This window comes from Bradysia coprophila, unplaced genomic scaffold (assembly GCF_014529535.1).
Source record: "Bradysia coprophila strain Holo2 unplaced genomic scaffold, BU_Bcop_v1 contig_138, whole genome shotgun sequence".
Classification (NCBI taxonomy): Eukaryota; Metazoa; Arthropoda; class Insecta; order Diptera; family Sciaridae; genus Bradysia; species Bradysia coprophila.
The window spans coordinates 4690708-4710799 of NW_023503409.1; the positions used below are offsets into that span (position 1 = coordinate 4690708).

The window sequence follows — 20092 nt, forward strand, 5'->3', positions numbered from 1 at the left end:
TCGCGTTATCATGATTTAATCTTCAAGCTTAAAGTATCGCATAGCAATTACCACAAAATCTAGTACTTCATATGTTTTAACATTCATTTTATTATAGAGATTCGCCCAATTTTGTCGTCGCTGCCGATAACCAATGACTACAGCCATGGAAAGTCGAGACATTACGTAAGTTTTTTTTAAAAAATAAGTAACAACAGCAACGAGCAACGCACTCATCAAGTACATACATAAAGGTTTATGATTTTAATGAATTTTCCAGCCCAATGAAATTATAACTACAAAACTGAAGTTTTAATTCGAAACAAACGAGTACATCCACATCCATACATACACAATAACAGCGAGTAAATTAAAGTAAAAGTAGACAAAAACTAGTTCATGTTTTTATAAATGAAATAAAATTGTTTTCGTTTCACTATTTACTGTTTGTAATTGCAATGTTATGAATGCTTTTTGGTCAAACATTAAATTGTATTGACGGTACGTCTACACACAGAACTATGTAATAATGCGAAAAAGCGTAGCCAAGTGAAAACAATTTGGAAAATAATAAATTCCCATTTTAATTCAATGGTTTGTTTACGTTGAATGCCCAATAAATGTATTTGTCTAGGGCTTATTCGTCAATTCAACCACATTCTAATCACACACACCCACCCATTCAATTTAATGTTAAAGATAACGAAGCATCAGTGCTTGAGTCACTCACCTGCGTATCGTTTAAAATCTCCAAATGTTCACCTTTGCGAAAAGATAAATCTTCATCGGTTCGGGCGTCATAGTCATATAAAGCAACGAAAATCTTTGCTGAACTTGTTGGCTCATTTTCAGGAATGGGTACGGTACGGACATGATCAACTGGAAATTAGAATTAGTTATTGGCTTGGTGTGTAATGGTGGATTCCAAATTCTATTTGGATTTTTTTTTGAATGATTTGTGTTAGAACATTCGTTAGACATTCTTACAGTGAAAACGTATGGTAGACCGATGATAAAATTTAGAGCTTACCTGGAGGCGTTTGTTGTTGTGGTGGATTTATGGGAATACTGTCCTCAACATGCTCCACTTTATCTTTATCCAATTCCTGCTTTTGGCTACTAAAACAATTGCCCATTGTGGTAAAACACTTTTAACAAGAAATTTCGATTTGAAGAAGGCTCCGCAATTATTAGTTTACACGCACAAACACAAACAAAAACACAAAAATTTCCAATTAAGATTTTTTATGGGCTGAAATGCACAATATATTTTTCTGATGAATTGAACGACAGGAATCGTGTGCACCGATTGTGCTATTTTTATGTAACACTCAATTCAATCAACATTCACACAATTAAGTCCATTTATTTCACTAATTATACAACTAAAGTTGTGGTAAATTCATTGGAAAACATAAATGTCTGGATAACATTTCACTTTGTTCACTCGGGTCAAAAATATGGCGGACACGATTTTTTTTGTATGTTGTAGACTGAAGTTTCGCCGAATGTACAAGATTGTTATTGGAATGTGTACATCGGGTACATACGTTATGAGCAGTGTGAGGTGCGGGAATCATGAATATTGTGTGAAAAACTAAACTGCATTCGGTACCTAATATTAGTACATAATGTACAATAATTTGATTTTCGCCTCTTACCTCTTCTGGACCAGAAATGATATGTGAAAATATGTGAAACACATTTGTTTCACATGTTTCACGTTTTAGTAGATGTAATTACATTCTAAAGGCAACGAATAAAGAAATAAACAACGAAATGTGGTAAAAGTGTCAAAATTCGAGTCTAGGTCCGAGAAAATGGAGAAATTCAGGTAAATTTCAACCAATTTCCATTGAAAAGAAGTTGAAAACTATTGATTGATAGAGAGGTGACAAGGTGGCGCTGATGCTAATCGGCACCCAAAAATTACATGGGTGGGCACCCATGTTTAAAAATGACAGCGCCACCATGCCATCTATATCTTTGTGTAACTTTATGATTGTGACAGTATTTTTTCACTCTACTTCATAATACTGATTTTGCAAATTTTCTGAAATGGTGTTGAGATTACAGAAAAAAAACAAGTTTGCAAGACGCTAATAATTGATTGTGAAATGAAAATATTACAAGTAAATATTACATTTCCCGCACCTCCCAGTTTGACAGAGAGCTGGTGTTGCGTTCACTTTTTCTATTCTGAAAATGTTTTCATTGCTCCGCCCGCATATTATTCAAATTTGTATTTTCGATGAGAAATGGAAATGTTTTTATTTAGTCGAACGTCTCTTCGCTAACAACTGATATTTTCTACTTCAGGCTGTATGCATTTAATGCTGGATGGAGTAAGCCTCAGAGGCGTCTCGTTTTTCTTTTATTTTAAACGATCCATTGTCACTTGCCGTCAACTTTTTTTAGTGCCGTAAAAAAGTATGGCAAAAAAGTTCATTTTACAACTAAAGCTCCTAAATATGCTTAAGAAACCAATCCTAAACAATTGACCTTTGTGGATTAACCTTTCACATTCAGCAAGCATATACGTAGTCATCAGATCTGTTTCTTGATTCGATCTAAGTATTTTCGGCAGACTGAAACGAACCTTTCGCTTCATTCGTTTTAACATCCATTTTTGCCATTGTTGTCAATGGCAGATGATTTAATTAAAAGTCAAAACCGACTTGCCTCTCAGAGTTTTATTTTCTATCTTCGATCGATATGTGTCATAGTGTCATGAAAACAATTTCACATTTAAATACACCAATCTCAACCCTGTCTTCTGTTCTCCGCATTTTCTTGATCCTGTTTCTCCTGTTGCCTGACTAAACTGAAATAGATGCCCTTCATTTTCATTAGCTCCTGATGCGTTCCCATCTGTAAAATAAATATTGTTGCAGTGGTTGTAAGATCAACAATGCACAACATAGAGACAACTGAACACTACCTCAGCTATTTTCCCTTGGTCTAAAACAACAATAACATCAGCATTTTGGATTGTAGATAGTCGATGAGCAATAACAAGAGTCGTACGATTCTGGACTGCGTTATCTAATGCCCGTTGTACTATCGCCTCACTTTTTGCGTCAAGAGCTGAAGTGGCCTCATCAAGGATAAGGATTGTTGGTTGCTTTAATAACGCTCTTGCAACTAAACGAACACCATTTCAAAGTTAGTCCAATCGCTACTGTCATCAAAAGCTTCACACTTACTAGCAACTCGTTGTCGTTGTCCACCGCTCAGTTGCGTACCACGTTCACCGACATTCGTTTCATAGGACAGTGATAGTTCGCTGATGAAATCGTGACACTGAGACTGCTTCGCAACGTCAACTACTTCTTCGAAGGTAGCGTCTTGGCGACCGTAGCGAATATTTTCTAGAATCGAAGTGCCGAAGAGGATCGGTTGCTGTTCAATGAATCCAATTACTTCCGTTCGAAGCCAGCTCGGTGATAGAACTGAAAGATATTTCGTTTAAATTGTGAAACCACGCCCATCTAAACATACAGTTGATTGGATAGCCGTCAATTGTTATTCGTCCCGATGTCGGTTCATAAAACCGTTCCAGAAGCGAAGCTATTGTCGATTTACCAGATCCACTGGAACCCACCAAGGCCACGGTTTGTCCTGGTTTTAGCACCAAATTAAAGTCTTTCAGCACAATCTACCAAGTGATTCAGTCATTTTAGTGAAGGTGTTTCAAAATGATGGCAAGTAACAAAATTTTACCTGATCTGGACGACTAGGATATGAGAAAGACACAGACTCGAATCGAATTTCACCGGATAGTTCGTTCGGTGGTATTCGAAGACCTTTTAGTAGATCCACATGGGGTTGAATAGCTAAATACTTAACAAGGAAAATGAGATGAAAAAGATGAAATTGGACAGATAAGTGTAAAATACCTCAAACACTCGAGTACCAGCAGTCATGCCCCGAATTAATGTTCCTAACAGTATTGATCCCTGCGACAGCGAACGTTGGACACCCTGTGATGCAACTAAGAATGCCATGAGTTGTCCAGGCGATAATTTCTCCGAAGCCATTAAATTGCCACCGATGAAAAGCGTAGTCAAAACCATTCTGTAGGATCAAAGGGATCTTTAGCATCATCTTCTGAGCGACGTTTTTTTGTGTGTATCACTAACCCGTTCAGGAACAAATTCGTCAATGCTTGGAAAACTGCTATTCCAACACCCAGCTGTTGAGCTAGGTCTGCTGCTGCATTTGTTTCTCGCTGAAATAATGTCATTTCCGAATATTCGCATGCGTTCGACCGAACGGTTCGAATATTCGAGAGAGCTTCCTCGCAAACAGACGTGGCCTTTTCAGATTGAGCCTGTGACCTCTTGCTTAAACTACGCAGTGCTCCTCCCAAAAGAGACATTACGCCGACAGCAACGGGTACAGAAATTAGAGCAATGGTGGCCATTTCCGGTGAAATCATAAAGAGAGACACTCCACCGCCTGTAAGTTTATTGAAGGTAGCGAGAGAATCAATTGATAAAGTAATTGAATCTGGTTGCCATCGACGTCTTACCGATTAATTGAGCTATGCTTCGGAGACCCTGTGATACACACTGCTTGAAGCACGATTTGAAGTCCTGGACGTCGGCGGTGAGCCTGAAACAGTTTTTTTTTGTTACGAAAAGGTGCACACGAGACAGTGTACAACAAACCTGTTAACCAGCTCTCCAGTTCGGTTGTCGTCGAAAAATGACAAGTCCTGAATGATAATTTGCTTAAACAAGTCTTGCCGAATTTTCGCGGCCAACTGTTCACCAATTTGACTAAGTAGCAATATGTAGATGAAGGTAAATCCAGACTGTAGCACATACATTCCGAACAGGTTGATTGCGGGCCATTTTAAGTCTTGTAGAAATCCTTTCGTGTCGATATTCTCGCCAATCTTTGCATACCTAGACAGTGTGTTCACAAAGATGCCAAGCAACTCTGGTATTTTGATGTTGAAAAATGCAACAGCTAATGCAGCCTGTGAATGGTACAGCTAATGAGCGAGCTGCGAGATTGATAACGAATTAACACTTACAGCAACTGCACCTAGGAACTTAATTAGATGAGGTTTTAGATATCGCCAGAACATAGCCCAATCAAATTTTCCTTCATCGGATTTTGTGACCTTTGAACGAAGGCCGGATACTCTATCGGCATGACACTGTACAACAGTACCATTTCGCAGAAAATTTATAGAAACTGCCAACGATATTCCCGATGCTCCACCGAAAATCAGGGTTTTTGGACGAACATTTCCTTTATTAGTTACTTTGTCAACGGTTATCGGTCGCTTGGGCCTTAATTCTTTTATGTAGGTCAGTAGATTACGTTTGAGCGGAGTTCGTGTGTACCTAAATCACATTTTGATTATTGGAAATAAGCTTCAAATTCTAATGTTTACCAACGAATAACATACCGCGAATAGGAATTTAAGCAAACATTGTGTGAACACAATAATCGAAACATTTTGTGTTCACTATTATTTTGTAAAACTTAACAAAAAATCCTAAAAACTCTAACTTTGAAAACTAATTCATAATAAAAACAACAGAAACTGTCACTCAGCCACAGCTGATTTTAGACATTTGTGGCTGTAATCATACTGCTTTTATAGATGAAATACAAAATAAAAATTCAACCAAATGAAATGCAGTATGCATCGAATTTGGCAGATATTTTTGGAGGTGATATTTGAAAAAAACATGAAATTATGTCGTACACATTCACATTCAGCTCTTTTGGATTCCTTCAAAGTTCTGTTCGCACAGATAAAAATATGGGATAATTCTTTCGGAATCAGTAGAAACACGAAAAATAAGAAACTCGTATATCGGGCATTCTCAAAATATTGTCTCATTTAAAAGATTTTACAAAAAGAAAATCGATGAAAATAGCACTTCCCACTCAATTTCACACCCAAATCCCACTCTGAACTTAGTCAAATATGGCTTAACGAAGAAAATCGTCGTCAAAGTCGTTAATCTTAAGGCCAGTTCATACTCGCATACATTTTTGCGATAAATGCGACCATGAACTGGCCTTAACATGAGTATTGTTTTTGAAACGTCAAATCACCAACACAAAAATTTAGTGTCGACTGTGAAAATTGTAATAATTTCGGTGATTTCGATGTGATTTAATTCAGATTTTGTGCGGAAATGTGCTTCTTGTGTTTTTTTAACAGTGCAATCAACGGTTGACTTAAAAAATTCGCCAAAACCACCGAAATTACGAAAATTTTACATTGACCAATCATGTAAACAAACAACAATATTGTCGTTTGGTGTAATGTGAAGTTCAAAAGAGATGAAATAAAATGTCGGCGGTAATCTTAAAAATTACGTTTTAGCGGAAACGCTTTAGTTTAAATGTGTATACGTTTCCGGTAAAATAAATTAGTGCGAAAGCAATCACTTTTGAGGAACTTTACGATAACACCTTTAGTTAGGGGTAGGTCACATCCCTCATTAGATTTTTGATCTTCGCTAAAAATTGAAAAATTATAATTCCATCAGGGATTAAACATAAGACTAAAAAATAATATCACGTTGAAGTTAATTGCGGCTTGTCAACTTTCGGCACCCTGGACTTTACTTAAATCGTCGAGGAATGCCTCCAAATAAATTTCTAAAAATCTAGAATTCCGCTTTGGATTTTTAGAAATTTATTTGGAGGCATTCCTCGACGATTTAAATAAAGTCCAGGGTGCCGAAAGTTGACGAGCCGCAATTAACTTCAACGTGACGATGATACTGTTGCTAAGAATTTTCCATCTGTAATTTGATTGCCTTGAAATAACACTTTTAATAACAAACCGAAATTTTTGAAGGGCGGCTGGGAAAGTTAGTAGCAGAAAGCTCTAACCCGGAGTTTTGTAGATTACTTCAAGCTCTATCCATTGACACACCACTCAACCATACTCACCGTCCCAGATAGGAATGGAGTTGATTTTTCACAATGTATCTCAACCCATCAAATTTTGGAGAATCATCGAACTTTAAAGTTCCCCAAATAACGTTTTTTCGAGAGAATTTTATTATTTATAGGTTAACGAGAAAATAGTTAGTAAAACTAACATGATGCAGCCAGAAGATGTCTCATAGAATTTTTTTTGTAGAGGACAGACTGACGAAACAAACCAAAATTCTAAAATTTTACCTCATCAATTATTTGAAAATAGTAAATCATACCTCAATCGGATCGCCGTCGGCTTGAATCCCGATTCTATATAAGCTGTTCGAAGTTTTGGCGAATTGACTCTTAAATGTTTCAATGGAATACAATTGCTTTATTCTGTGAAAATTGAAGGTCGGTTTGTAAATATACTACCAGTTTGAGGAAATCATTAAATCAATGTAGGCAAGACAAAGATAGCTGTGGATAGATATGGAGAAATTCAAGATTGAAATTAGAAAGTATCCCAATCCATATTACGATAAAAAAAAAAATTTTGAATTTAAATAGTTAATATTCTTTTAAAAAAATGTGTAAAGAAACCTACAGAAGAATATAAAAATGAAAACCATGAAAAAAATAGAAGTGACGTTTGAACTGGCGATCTTACCATCTAGCAATTTGCATTTTAATCCTTATTTTAATCCCACGAGGAATTAATTTCTTTGAAAGAACGGTTCAAAATAAGCCACGTTGGGATTAAGAACAAATTGTAGCAGGGACCAGCAATCGTCGACTGGAGTTCGGAGGTCCCAGGTTCAAATCTCGTCGGGAAAATGAAAAAAAAATGTGTTTAGAAAAAACATTTCTCATTCTAGATTCACAAAAAAACTTCTTCTCATATCTGATGTTCCTATAAAAACACCTAAAAAGCTACATTATGACCATATCAGAGAATTTTTTTTTTCTGATGAAGTAGGGTAAAAATACTATTTTTGATTGCACTACAAATAACATTTTGACGGATTAAAATAAGATTTTCATTTAAACGCATAGTAAACAAGCGTCAAACGTCAGGGCCTAAAAGATTAAAAATTGATTATTGAGTGATTGATTGAACTTTTCTAGGTTAAGAAAAGTTCATTGAATTGTAATTAGCTGTTTATTTGTGAAAATTGGATTTCCATCCAATTGTGAAAGTGATCATTGTCGACAGCTACCAAATAGAGTACTATTTTGTATGAAATCGCTTTTCACAGTGTTTTATAGTTATATGACACGCTGTCAAGTTTCAGTACCCCATTTAGAGTACCACTCATGCTGGAAGTGCGTTGGCGTTACTCAATAGAAAACTTTCCTCTGAATATCATCATCTAGCCATATTATTGGCAAGGTGATAGTAGATTATGCATCTCTGTCTAAAATGTTTATTTTGAGGATTTAGAAGTTATGTGCCGCCTAAAACATAATACAAATCGTTAAAAAAATAATTTTGGACAGAGACGCTATTTTATCTGCCGAGAAGAGATATATCAGAAGGATACATGCGATATTATTGTTCTAGGCAGATAAAATCTATTCATTTTCAGAATTCGGTCACACATTAGGTGCCTTAAAGATCACCAAGGGAAGTCGACATTTTTATTAACAAAATTCATTCATAAACAACGTCAAAAGAATCACTGAGCTGGATGACGATTAATATTCTTCATTGTAAAATGTGTGAACAAACGAAGTAATAGATTTCAATCTGTTGAAAATACTTGTCAAAAGAAATAAAAAATTTGGTAAAAGTTACTCGTGATATGCTTGCCGTCTAACCTGAGATTAAATGTTTATTTGAATAAGCAATAGAATGAAACGCTTAAGCCTGATGTTATGCTGATGAGTTAAGACACATAATATCTTTGGCATGGAAACGAATATCTACCAATATAACGGATTCATTTTCCGATTATCGTTTATTTGCGGCTGAAATGTTTATAAATTCGATTTTAAATTGTCGATTACAATGACATCCTTACAAAAATTGCCATTAAATTAGTAAGAATAAGGTGTATAACCTCGTTGTGGTAGATCCTTTTCGAATCCAGTTTGATGCTTTATTTGTTGTGTTATAAAAATGTATTGCTTGTTTTCCCGACATCTTCCCCGTATTAGGAAAAAAAATTAAATCAAGCGTATCAAGAAATTAGACAGAAAATTGTGTGTAGTCGAACGATTTTCGAAAGATTATGCTTCTCAATACACGAAGCGATTGAAAGACAAACTTCGTGATTAAAAAAGCTTATTAATATTCCTCCCTAAGCTTTACAAATGTACATTGTACAAAGCTTTCATTTGTCTTCTTATTCGACCATAAATCTTAACTCATTTACCACAATCGAAATTTTCGATTTTGTCGTTTGTTCGTTTGTTTCAAAAATAAGATGTACGGTCTATTTGGTGTTCCGTAAACGGTAGCTCTATTCCTAAAGGTTATCTTGTTTTTTTTTTTTTAAAGAAATTTTTTTTATTGTCGGAGAAAGCGTCCTCTCCCGCACTAAAACTCCGAAAAATAGAATTAAATATTACAATTAAGTTTCATTACAAAACATTTCATTTAAATAATTAAAATAAATCTAGAAAAAAAAAAAAAACTAAGTAAAAGTAACGAGTATTGATTGAATAAAAGTTCTTCATTGAATTTAATATCTTGTGCTCGAGTTAATTACCGCAAAACATGAAAAAGAAAACAAAATGATTAGTATGTTTCCAGACAAAACAAAAAGAAATTATAGCTAGAGCAAATAAAAATCATCAACTCTCTTTTCAAAAGTTCCTAATATACAAGCCGCATTGCGTCTCTGTATTGATATGGAAACCTTCTGAAGCAAGTAATCTAAAGACTTCTTCTCTCCCGAAGCCTTCTTCATCATCTTTCCTAAACTTACGAGAAAAGCTTTTGTCTCTTGACCACAACTACCTAAACTTTCGAATGCTATTGGCTTAAACAAGTGATTCTCTTTCAGACTGACGTAATGATTATGTTTCCTACGCTCTGCCTGATCAGCCACAGCTCCAGCTTTAGTTGTCGAAATAGATAAGTAAGACTGAGCTAAAGTATCTCGAACGGTCACGTCCCATATCAGTGATTTTCCTCTACTCCATGGTATTAACGTCATTCCGTCTGGCCTTTTTCCATCGTCTCTCGAAATTCCTGGCGGTTGCAAAACATTAGGGATACCGGCTGAAGAAAAAGCATGTGAGAATATATTGTTGATATCATCGTGTCCCGGAACCCATCCCTTACTATTCTTACAAGACAGCCCATGACGACCATATTCGTCGACTAGTTTCCCACAAACACAACGGTGTTCTTCACATATTTTGCAGCCCAACCTAAGTGCTACGGCTATTCTTGCCGCATTATTGTCTAACAGCAGCCCCAGATTACTTGAAGGTACTACTTGCAACCACTTTGAAGATTCTTTTGTTGATGATGCAAGCAACCTAGCACGATCCACTGGAGAACTGGAAGCCAATAACTCTTATCTTTTTCACCTAACAAAGAGTATTCCGAAGGAAGACTTCGTAAGATCGACAAAACGTTATCGTTCAACACTTTCAAACCAAACCTGCTTAGGATCTCATCCGACAATTTCGAAGACTGATGGATAGACGACAAGTATGCAGGATAGGCCAACTCTGAGGATTTCCTAATTCCTATCTTGTTGATAACATTCAGTGAATGTTAATAAGGGCGACCATATTATCTTCTCTTATATATGACTAAAAATTGAGATTACGTCGCCTTATGTAGCAAAATGTAAAATGGTATCGTTCAACAAAAATAGTAAAGGTTTTCATGACCTGTGACATACATATCTACCAGTAAATAGGAGATTAAACATTAAATGTTGCTTTCACAGAAATCGTATTTTGATCGTAAATGACTTGAAAAATACTAAAAATATTTATTTGCCAATGATGGCATCTAAAGTGCTATTAAAAAAATACTTTATTTCAATGCAACGTTACATTTCATTTTTTTTCCAACCTAGTGAATATCATTTTATTTAAAAACCATAAAAGTCACGTATATTCAACAATATTTAGCTTTCAACACTGTTGTGTTTTACCCGTTGTGCAGTCCCGTGAAAATGTGTATGTTTCAATTCATATTAAACACATGAAATACGAAAAACGACATTGTCTTCGGATATTTGCAACAAAATACCATCAACCATCACTATAGTGACTATAGTTTATTCTCAACGTCTAGCTATTTATGGGAACGATATCCAAACGGAACGATATTTGTTTCTAAATTTACAGCCCCATAACGAAGATAGATATTACATTCGGTGGCTAAATGTTATGTTTTTTGTGTGTTTAGTGGTATCGAAAATCGATAATAAATCTCTCATTTATCTGTCACAATGTAACAGTTCGACATTATAGTATTATAGCAGTGGTGCACGCACACCGCAAATGATGACGAATTTTTCGCCTACGAACAGTTAGATCAAAAATAAAGTTGCTGACACTGTTAAGGCTATTTATATGGCAAATGTAAAAACTATGAAAGTACAAGATTTTGCCCTCCACTATTGAATAGTACATTTCGTACCTAGGACTAAAAGTCTTTTTTAGCGTGTGAGAAGTTTCTAGGCAGAGCTGAAGGCGAGGTCTGGAATCGAATACGCTAAAAAAGACTTTTAGTCCGTGGTACGAATAGTATTTTGCATATTCGACGGAGAAAAAGTGCGACGAAGTCGCTCTTTTCGGGTCCTAGGTATGAAAAACATTTTTATCAAAAGTAGCAGAATAAAATTATATTGAATGTGAACAAATCACGACATAGTAAAGTTAACCAGGCAGGAGCGCTGATTCGACTAGGGACCTGAATAATCTAGTAGACCTATGTTTTTTGCGAATTAAATTTTTCAACTTATGTCAGTGTTCATTTGAGTTCATTTTCATACAGTGTATTTGTTCCCTTATTTGACGTTTCGAAAATGAAGAGCTTCTGCCTGGTTTATTTTACTCTGCCGTGGAACAAATGAATGTTTTTTCAAACCATCATAAGCAACACATATGTGACTTGGGTTGATTCTTCTATAGATACGAAGTGTATCTACATTTGTTGAATTTTCATATTTTTCATATGCGTCACGTCTGTGTTCGGCTACAGAAGGTTTAATGATATTCTATTAGAATGAGAATTAGCTTCACTGTTTGTACTGACGATTTCCGTCGATGGCTTTTCAAAGGATTTACCTATCTGCTTCCAAATATTTATTTTAGCCAGTGGTAAGTATAATATGGTATGTAAGTATAATCCCACGTGCATTCCCTATCTGCACTAGCAGATAAAATGCATTTTTAGCGCATGCTGCACTGCTGGCTGGCAAAAAGTCCTAGTTAGGTAATGTCTTGCTATGACATTTTTTGTTGAGCGGTATGGGTAGGTGTCCCACACAACTCAACCAAAAATTTTCCCAGAACCAGAAAATGCGAAAAACTGGTTTTGAGCAAGACAGTATTAATGCATTTTCTGGCCTCAAGACAACCATTTTAGGTAGCTTTTCGAAGAAAAAACATGCGCTCAATTTGTGCTTCAATTTTCCGTTCTTCAATTCAATAGTGTGTATTGTGCTTTCAAATGCCGTTTGAAATATATTTCAATCATACGAACCATTACCCTTCGCATTACCGCTGCATTTTTCCTGAATTACAAAATATCTGAAACTAAACGGTAGAAAATGCACGTAAACTGGCGAAATGAAATTGAAAATTATTCCACTGATTTGTATGCACATTTTTATTTATTAATACGAGCAGTTCATTCACATCAGCCATATCCTATTTTGTTGAGAGCATTACTTTCAATTAGAAAAAAAAAAGTTTAAAATTAAAATGCAATCCTCCATGTAATATTCCATTATGGGGTTGGAAAATTATAATAATGAGATGATATAATGCTATTTATTCAGTTCACGTCGAAAAGGAACTTTCTATTTATTTTGTACATACGGTGCTGTGCAATCTAAAAAGATATTCACATTCAGGTCCATTTCCTTTTATTCTGCATTTTATTGAATACAAAATATGTCTAACCTTTGAATATAAATTACCAATGGGTGTATAACCGGAAAGTTGGAGACTGTGTGGTATGTTAAATATAACTATATACATATATACACTCATCCATCCATCCCTATACGTACGTCTATATACATACATATGGCATAAGGGTAGTAACACTGCTCCATGTACATTCATTCAAAATATGTAGCCAGAGTAATAGAATTTTGTATTGTAAAACTTTAACAATGTCATGTCCTACTTTCGACGATAGTTGAAAATGTGGCGTTGTATTTTCAATGCTGTTATAAATTTTGTCAACCGCATGGTTTGGAGGAAAATAATATTATTTGTAAACGGAGACTTTCGGTAGCTTCGGTTTCTTATTTGAGAAATTTATTTATCGCATTTTCACTTAAACGACAACAACTCTATTTTCCCAATGAATAGTTTAGCTGCAATTTATAGCACCCATACATAAGGTGTATTGTATTGTAGTGTACACGGTATATATATGGTACAATGATGGGTAAACCTCCAAGCCACATACACTTGAACAATAGAGCATTTGCAACTAGATTCCAACTTCAATGTTCTGTGTTCTATAATACGCACGCATATACATTTTAACCTTTCACAGATGTCAAGCATATCATTAGGACAGTTATTTGTTACTAGGTTTGATATAAGTACTTTCTACCGATTGGTGTACTATAGAAGCAGTTTTAGGAACCATTCCTTCTGATGTCAATCTGACCAGGGTAAACAAAAAGTTTGAAATAAAATCTTTCGTTTCGTTTCTTTTAACATTGTACTTGGCTCGTTGGATACGTCGTTAAATATGTCGTTATAAGTCGACATCAGCAAAAGCTCATTATTTATTTTTGTCAACGTCGTTGATTACAAACTATAATGCCTTCTGCAATAGTGATTTGCGTTGCGCTAATGCTGATATTAGCGACACTAAAATTTCGCTAGTCGTTAATATTTTTTTTAAATAAATGTAAAATGTCAAAGACAACAAACGATCGAATTTCGTAAATTCACCTGTAATGTCCAGTTCTACGATTGGATATTGGATTGAATTTGTTTATGCACCGCAAAATACCAAGGTACTAACTTCAATATTAAACGTCGCGAATTTTGAAATCTTGTCATTTCTTAAGAGTCTTCTCAATATTAAGACTAATCTGGCACCGATAAAATTTTTACAGGAGAACTAAAATTTTGTCATACACCCGACATTTTTAGCTTAGAAACTTTTAGTACCTTTACTTGGTACTATAGTTTCTCAATCCACATAAAAGACTTCGTACATGTTATGCACATTCACATTGACACTGCTGTCTTGCGCACGTAAATGTTGTGTAATGGAACTATGTTTTAATGTGATTTCATGTGGATTGTATTGGATTGTATTTGTGGATTGAATAACGTTGAAAACAGAACAACATTTCTAAGCTAAGTTCAACGGATGTACTTCCCAACAGCTTTACAAACAAAGCTTTTAATGAAAGTCTTTAATTTATTGAAACACCTAACAAACTCATCGAACGTTTTTGGATTGTTTTTTTTATAGAAAATTTACTTCCTACCACCGTTAGCGCGCTAATGTTTGTTTGGTTAGCGAAATAATTTAGCGATGCTAATATTTTTTTCCGCTAACACAAACCTTGTTATTACCTCCTTTCGTTATCATTGGTAAAAAAAATCAGAAAAAAAAACATATGTGACAAGTGAATGATAAATAGAATTGACAAATTGAAAAATGAAGTGAATTTCCCGGTTTTTATCGATGTCATTAATTAAAAACTTTTTGAGATTTTGAAAAGGATTAACACGATCGAATTTAAAATTAATTTTCACTTAACACAATCAAACAAACTAACTATGCTTCCACCATATATCTCTGTTGTACGGTCATAATGTAATGCATTTTCATTAAATATTTTATTTGTTCGAAAAAAGTCATAATCGAAAAAATACAAAAAATATATTTAAACCAGAATTCAAATAAAAATCATTTCATTTCACAAAAACAGCGAATTTTCTTTTTTTTTAGTGAATGTGAAACTGTTATATGCATGCAATTACAAATGCTAATTATCGCCGTACAATATATGCGAAATACATGTATGTACTTCGTTCATAAATAAATAACGCAATTAATTTTATTTTTGTGATATCAAAGCTCGTATTAGCGGAAAAATTCCTCATGTATGTAAATCAATAATTTTTATTTAATTTATTTAGATGAATACGTATAGGTGTTGTTACAACATATATGTTGTATGTATGTAGTAGATAATATCTCATCCAATGATGTTACTAATTAGTACCAACAACCACGACAATTCCTCAGAATTTTCGTATTTATGTTGGCAACATATATTTCAAGTTTAAAAAAATAATTGCTCAATTATGTACTTACTTGCACAGAGTGCTTAGGTTGTCTGGAAGTAGGAAGTCATTTTTCTTTCGTTTTTTGTTTAAAAAAATAATATGAAAAATGTAAATAAGCTTGCTATTGCTTTGATTGTACAGCAATTTTCCTCGCATTATTATCTTCAATGGAATACTTTTGAGGAACTCGGAAAAATCAGCCACGTATTTGAGTTAGCATGTAACTGGTTTGTTTGGTAGAGTCGACCTTCTAAGGGTTGAGTTAGTTGCACTAATAGGATTTTCAAGTCATCCTTTAATAGGTCGATTATTGTTGGCGGGGAAACTCGCCCGGGGCGAAACTACCTTCACTATAGGGGTAATCTCGCCCCATTTCCACTGGAAATTAAGTAATCGGTACGAATAATATTAGGATAAAATAAAAAAAATGGAAATCGTCGCGAAATCTATGTGTTTTTAGAGAAGGTAAAAAGTAGAAATCAAGGTAAACACTCTCCAGAGTGTTTTTTAATTATGAATCGGAATAGAATCTCAAATCACTAATACACGTAATTTCTCTTTTAAATCGCAATACAACTTTAGCATAAAATTGTAATTCAATTGTTTCTTCAAATTCAATTGTGTGGACATTATCGAGATGAGCTTGTGAGTGTATATGATTATATGACTTACACCTGTAATTTTTTTTCTGAAATACAAATCAAGACACAATTTCTAAATGGTAAAATTTGTACGAGAAGGATTATCTCGCCCCGAATTTTATTTTTGAGTTTTTTAGCCAAAATTAATTTTTCGCGCGCGCTAATAAACTCAAAAATAAAATTCGGGGCAAGCCCAACATTATTTGAGACAAAATTATGCTCAAGCTATATACCTAGAACCTGCAACTATAATTAATAAAACTTTGTGGTTTATTGGTAGCGATTGAATTTATGTGCTTCGTGGTAAACTTACATGTTAACTTTTATTGATAACTCTACATCGTGTGCTTCTCGATCAGTACCATACTACTCACTGATCAATAAATTTTATCCCTCCTAAACGTTTGATTTCCATTATATTTTTCCAACCAATTAAATTTCTCCATAATAATAAAATTCCTCATTTGTCTGACAAGCCATTGCTATGGTAAAGAGTAGAAGAGATTTTCTTTTGAATTGCATAGAAGAAAATTCTTTTCACCTTCGAATGGAATACTGTTTACTATTATCAAAACGATATTCGAATATTTATTAGAGTGGCGGAGAAAGAATAACTTTCAAAAGGGAGAAGTCATTAGCTTTATAAACATCGTAACTGAACGTTTGTATACAAGATATACGGTAGTAAATAATGTAAGATGTGCAGGTTGTTTGCACCATGCTGAATCCACCAGCCGACATCGATAAAGGCTCCATGTATTGTGGTAAATACTCGAAAAACAACCTAGAAAAGATACTGTGAATAACTTGCCCTCGAACTTGCCCAGCTCAGTTTATTTAATAGGACTGTTTCCGAAACATGCCAGATTTGTGTAACCTCCGGTGAACAACAGTACAAAATCTCAGTTGTCCTTGCACAATTTATTTAGAATCAATTCAATTCATGTCAAACAAAACGAATTCTAAATTTTTAGTTGAGCGTATCACGTCGTAATCATTTGAGACCCCATGGTATGTACATATCAACCGAACTTTTTGAAATTTATCTTCTTCTATTACATTTTTCTTATTTGTTGATCGCCATACTACCCAGCTTTTCAGTTCAACACGTGGAGCAATTTGTATCGGCCCTGATTCATTGCGAAGACGTTTATATCGTTAGCTATTTTTAACCAGTAGCAGACGGCAAGCTTATTAACAGTTTTACTATTTCAAATATTACTTCATTTGATCGAAGATTTTCAGAAATTCATTTCAGAAATCTTCTACTTCATTTGTTGTGAACGTGCTTTTTGCTATACCAGACTTTATTAGTCAGAGCTTGTTTATTGCTGTCGTTGTTGATTACAGATTATAACCCAATAGAAGTAACCGTTCTTCTTGATGACACTGTTTGGCTTCTTCAGACTTGCTGGCTCGAAGTTAGGAATAGGTCTGTTCCAAGGTTATTTCACCTGTCAAAGCGTCATCCATAACCAAAAAATTATTGTTGACAAATTGTTCGCAAAAGCGTTGGAATTATGGCTCAGTGGATGCTCTCGGTCGTTTTCGCATTGTCAACCATCGTTTTTACCGTATGATGGAACTATTCTATAACAATTCCATTGCAGATTTCTAATTCGAGCATTCTCCTTCCAGCAATTTGTTTGGGCGGTTTTTCTCCGCTATCGTTAGATGTAATATTCCATCATCTGAACGCTCGATTCACATTGTGTACGTTTTCCCCGACTGTGTTTTGATCCATACGTTATTATCGCGGCACGCATATGAACAGTATGATGACCGGGTCTATTACTTCCATCAATCAAGGTGTTTTTAATCGGTTGATTCATCAGTGGTTGGACTAAGTCTAATCCGTCCTTTACTTCTATATACTCAGTGAAGAGTATAACCTGAAGTGAATCACAGCGAGCTGGCGTTCACCTTCTTCATTACACAGCTTAAGTGCCTATCAAAATGAAGCTAAAAACAAAATAAAATAAATTAAGAACAAACAGAGTTCTAACATTCTTCCCTTACCCTGGACTCACGTTAAGTGAATGAATTCATCTCAGCTGCTATCCTAGTTTGATGAATTTGGATTAAAAGTTTAAGACCAGCGAGCAGAACTAGCTAGCATATACATTGATTGCGAGTTTAGTAACTTTGGAAAGGACATAGAATTATGGTACTGCAGGACGAGCTCAAATGGACAATTATCAAAATAAAATTGAAAAACGTCGATTATGCTCAGAAAGAACAAGTGTGACAAGTGTATGGTTTCCATACTGTAATTTTGTTGAGGTTGAGCTCATTCTACGCATCACTAATATCCACTGCTTTTATTCTAGTCTGTCACGGAACAATTTTCATCAACTCTTATTAAAATCAAATAAAATGCTTTGAAGGTGGGGTGCAAGCAGGGTTTTGCCAAAAATAAAACCTAAAATCACTACTTCCTGTCACACATAATTTTCGCAATTGAGGATATTCGACAAAAATCTATCAGATCATCCGTCTTATCATGTAACTGGGCGGACCGAAGAGTACGTTCAATATGCTTCGAAAATGATTTGACCATATCTCACAGACTAATACTTCTCATAATTTTACTACCACAACTTTGAAAAGGTAAAGTGGCTGGAGGTTCGTTCACAATAATTACTCAATGTATGAGTCCCTCTATTTACATCAACCAACATAACCTTTCATATATCCTATCACAAATTTATATTTTAGGTAAACGTAAAGAATCATAAACATAAAACTTAATATCTTTCTCTAAGTTACATTTATTGCAGGAAGTAGAAATATTGTAGAAATACATGAGAAATTATGTTTATTTGTTGTGTTATTCGTAGCACTTCCATAAATCTTTGTGTATCTGGTATATCTATACATCTCGTACGCTATGTACGAAAGCACTAGTAAAATAAATATTTACGTCATAACGCTTTCAACCGAGCTACGAACATATTATTATGATGATTGCATACGCATCGTTTAAATAAAATGTAGGGGAAACATACTTTAAAGAAATTGATTCACATTCCGCAACTTTCGGAACTGATCTCGTTTGCGAGTCGATTTGAAAAGACAAAAACAAAAGATTTTGATAAAAGAAAGTAGGAAAAAGATCAATTTGATGGTTTCAGCGTTAATATTCTTGTTGTTTCTGTAGCACTTACCGGAAGTGTTCACATTATCTGCTATAATAAATCAATCAGCCCATCAATATTCATTTTTGCAATATTAGAAACGTCTACATCCCGGCCCTACAATATAATTTACCTGTCATAGTGTCATGTATCGAAAACATCTCGATAAGAAGGTATAATTTAATGTCAATATACCTATGTAGCTCCATGAAACCAATAAAATCTAAACGTTTAATATTGAGAGCCCGAAGCATATAAATACATCGCACCCCAAAAATAATCCCCATTCCTTGTTCTATATTAAGTATCGTCTCGGCTCCCACTGAATACAAGCATTATAGCGAACCATAGTAGGTACACGTTTCTATAACAAGATTATGTCCCCCATACCGATGCATGTGAATTCTTTCACATTGAATACACCGGAATCGGAAATATATTGTGGACCGTATTGTTGATAAATAATCAACAAGTTATTGGATCCCAGTTTTTTTTATAGTATTCTGATTAATTAGACAGTGGGTTCTAAGTTATTGGTTTTCACATTGCTTTTTTTGCAGTAGTGTAAAGTATGAACAAAATTACGAAAGAAAGGCATAAATAAAGTATCTAAAGGCGTCGCGGTAATGTCTGCCTATTATTTATGGTTTTCACCTTCACATTCTACTTATTAAATTTACGAAATAAGAACAGAAACAGGAAAAGTACTTATTTTCTTGAGCAAACTTTGGTAATATGCCTAAACAATCTCTAAGCCGAACACCCCGCAACCATTCCATTTTTAACTTAATGTTTACTTAGTGGCTAGTGTATATTCTACAGCGACTATTTTTGTGAGTATTTACCATATTTTCCCACCTTTTCCAGAATATTTTTTTAAAAATTAAGAAAACTTGGAAACATTCCAGAAAATATGGGAAAATATGGTGACCCTGGTATTTTCCGCACCTTAGTGAGTAC

The 20092-nt window shown here is 34.7% G+C and overlaps 2 protein-coding genes across 2 annotated transcripts in view; both read right to left on the reverse strand.

The window, feature by feature from the left end:
* LOC119073437 (tyrosine-protein kinase Src42A) overlaps positions 1-1491 on the reverse strand; it is a 33870-nt gene extending 32379 nt beyond the window's left edge. Inside the window, exons 1-2 of the mRNA XM_037178920.1 lie at positions 1010-1491; positions 710-858 (exon numbers count right to left, since the gene is read on the reverse strand). Of these exons, the coding sequence (XP_037034815.1) occupies positions 710-858; positions 1010-1115 (255 nt within the window). The 5' untranslated portion in view covers positions 1116-1491. The remainder of the gene's footprint in view (positions 1-709; positions 859-1009) is intronic.
* Positions 1492-2654: 1163 nt separating this feature from the next.
* On the reverse strand, positions 2655-5566 carry LOC119073473 (mitochondrial potassium channel ATP-binding subunit). Its single transcript, XM_037178979.1, has 11 exons — positions 5405-5566; positions 5024-5339; positions 4653-4966; positions 4514-4596; positions 4122-4440; positions 3879-4056; positions 3703-3822; positions 3481-3637; positions 3186-3431; positions 2921-3123; positions 2655-2850 (listed from the first exon to the last, which is right to left on the reverse strand). The coding sequence occupies exons 1-11, from the start codon at positions 5452-5454 to the stop codon at positions 2743-2745; spliced, it is 2094 nt and encodes a 697-aa protein (XP_037034874.1). The 5' UTR covers positions 5455-5566; the 3' UTR covers positions 2655-2742.
* Between the last annotated feature and the right edge of the window lie 14526 nt (positions 5567-20092).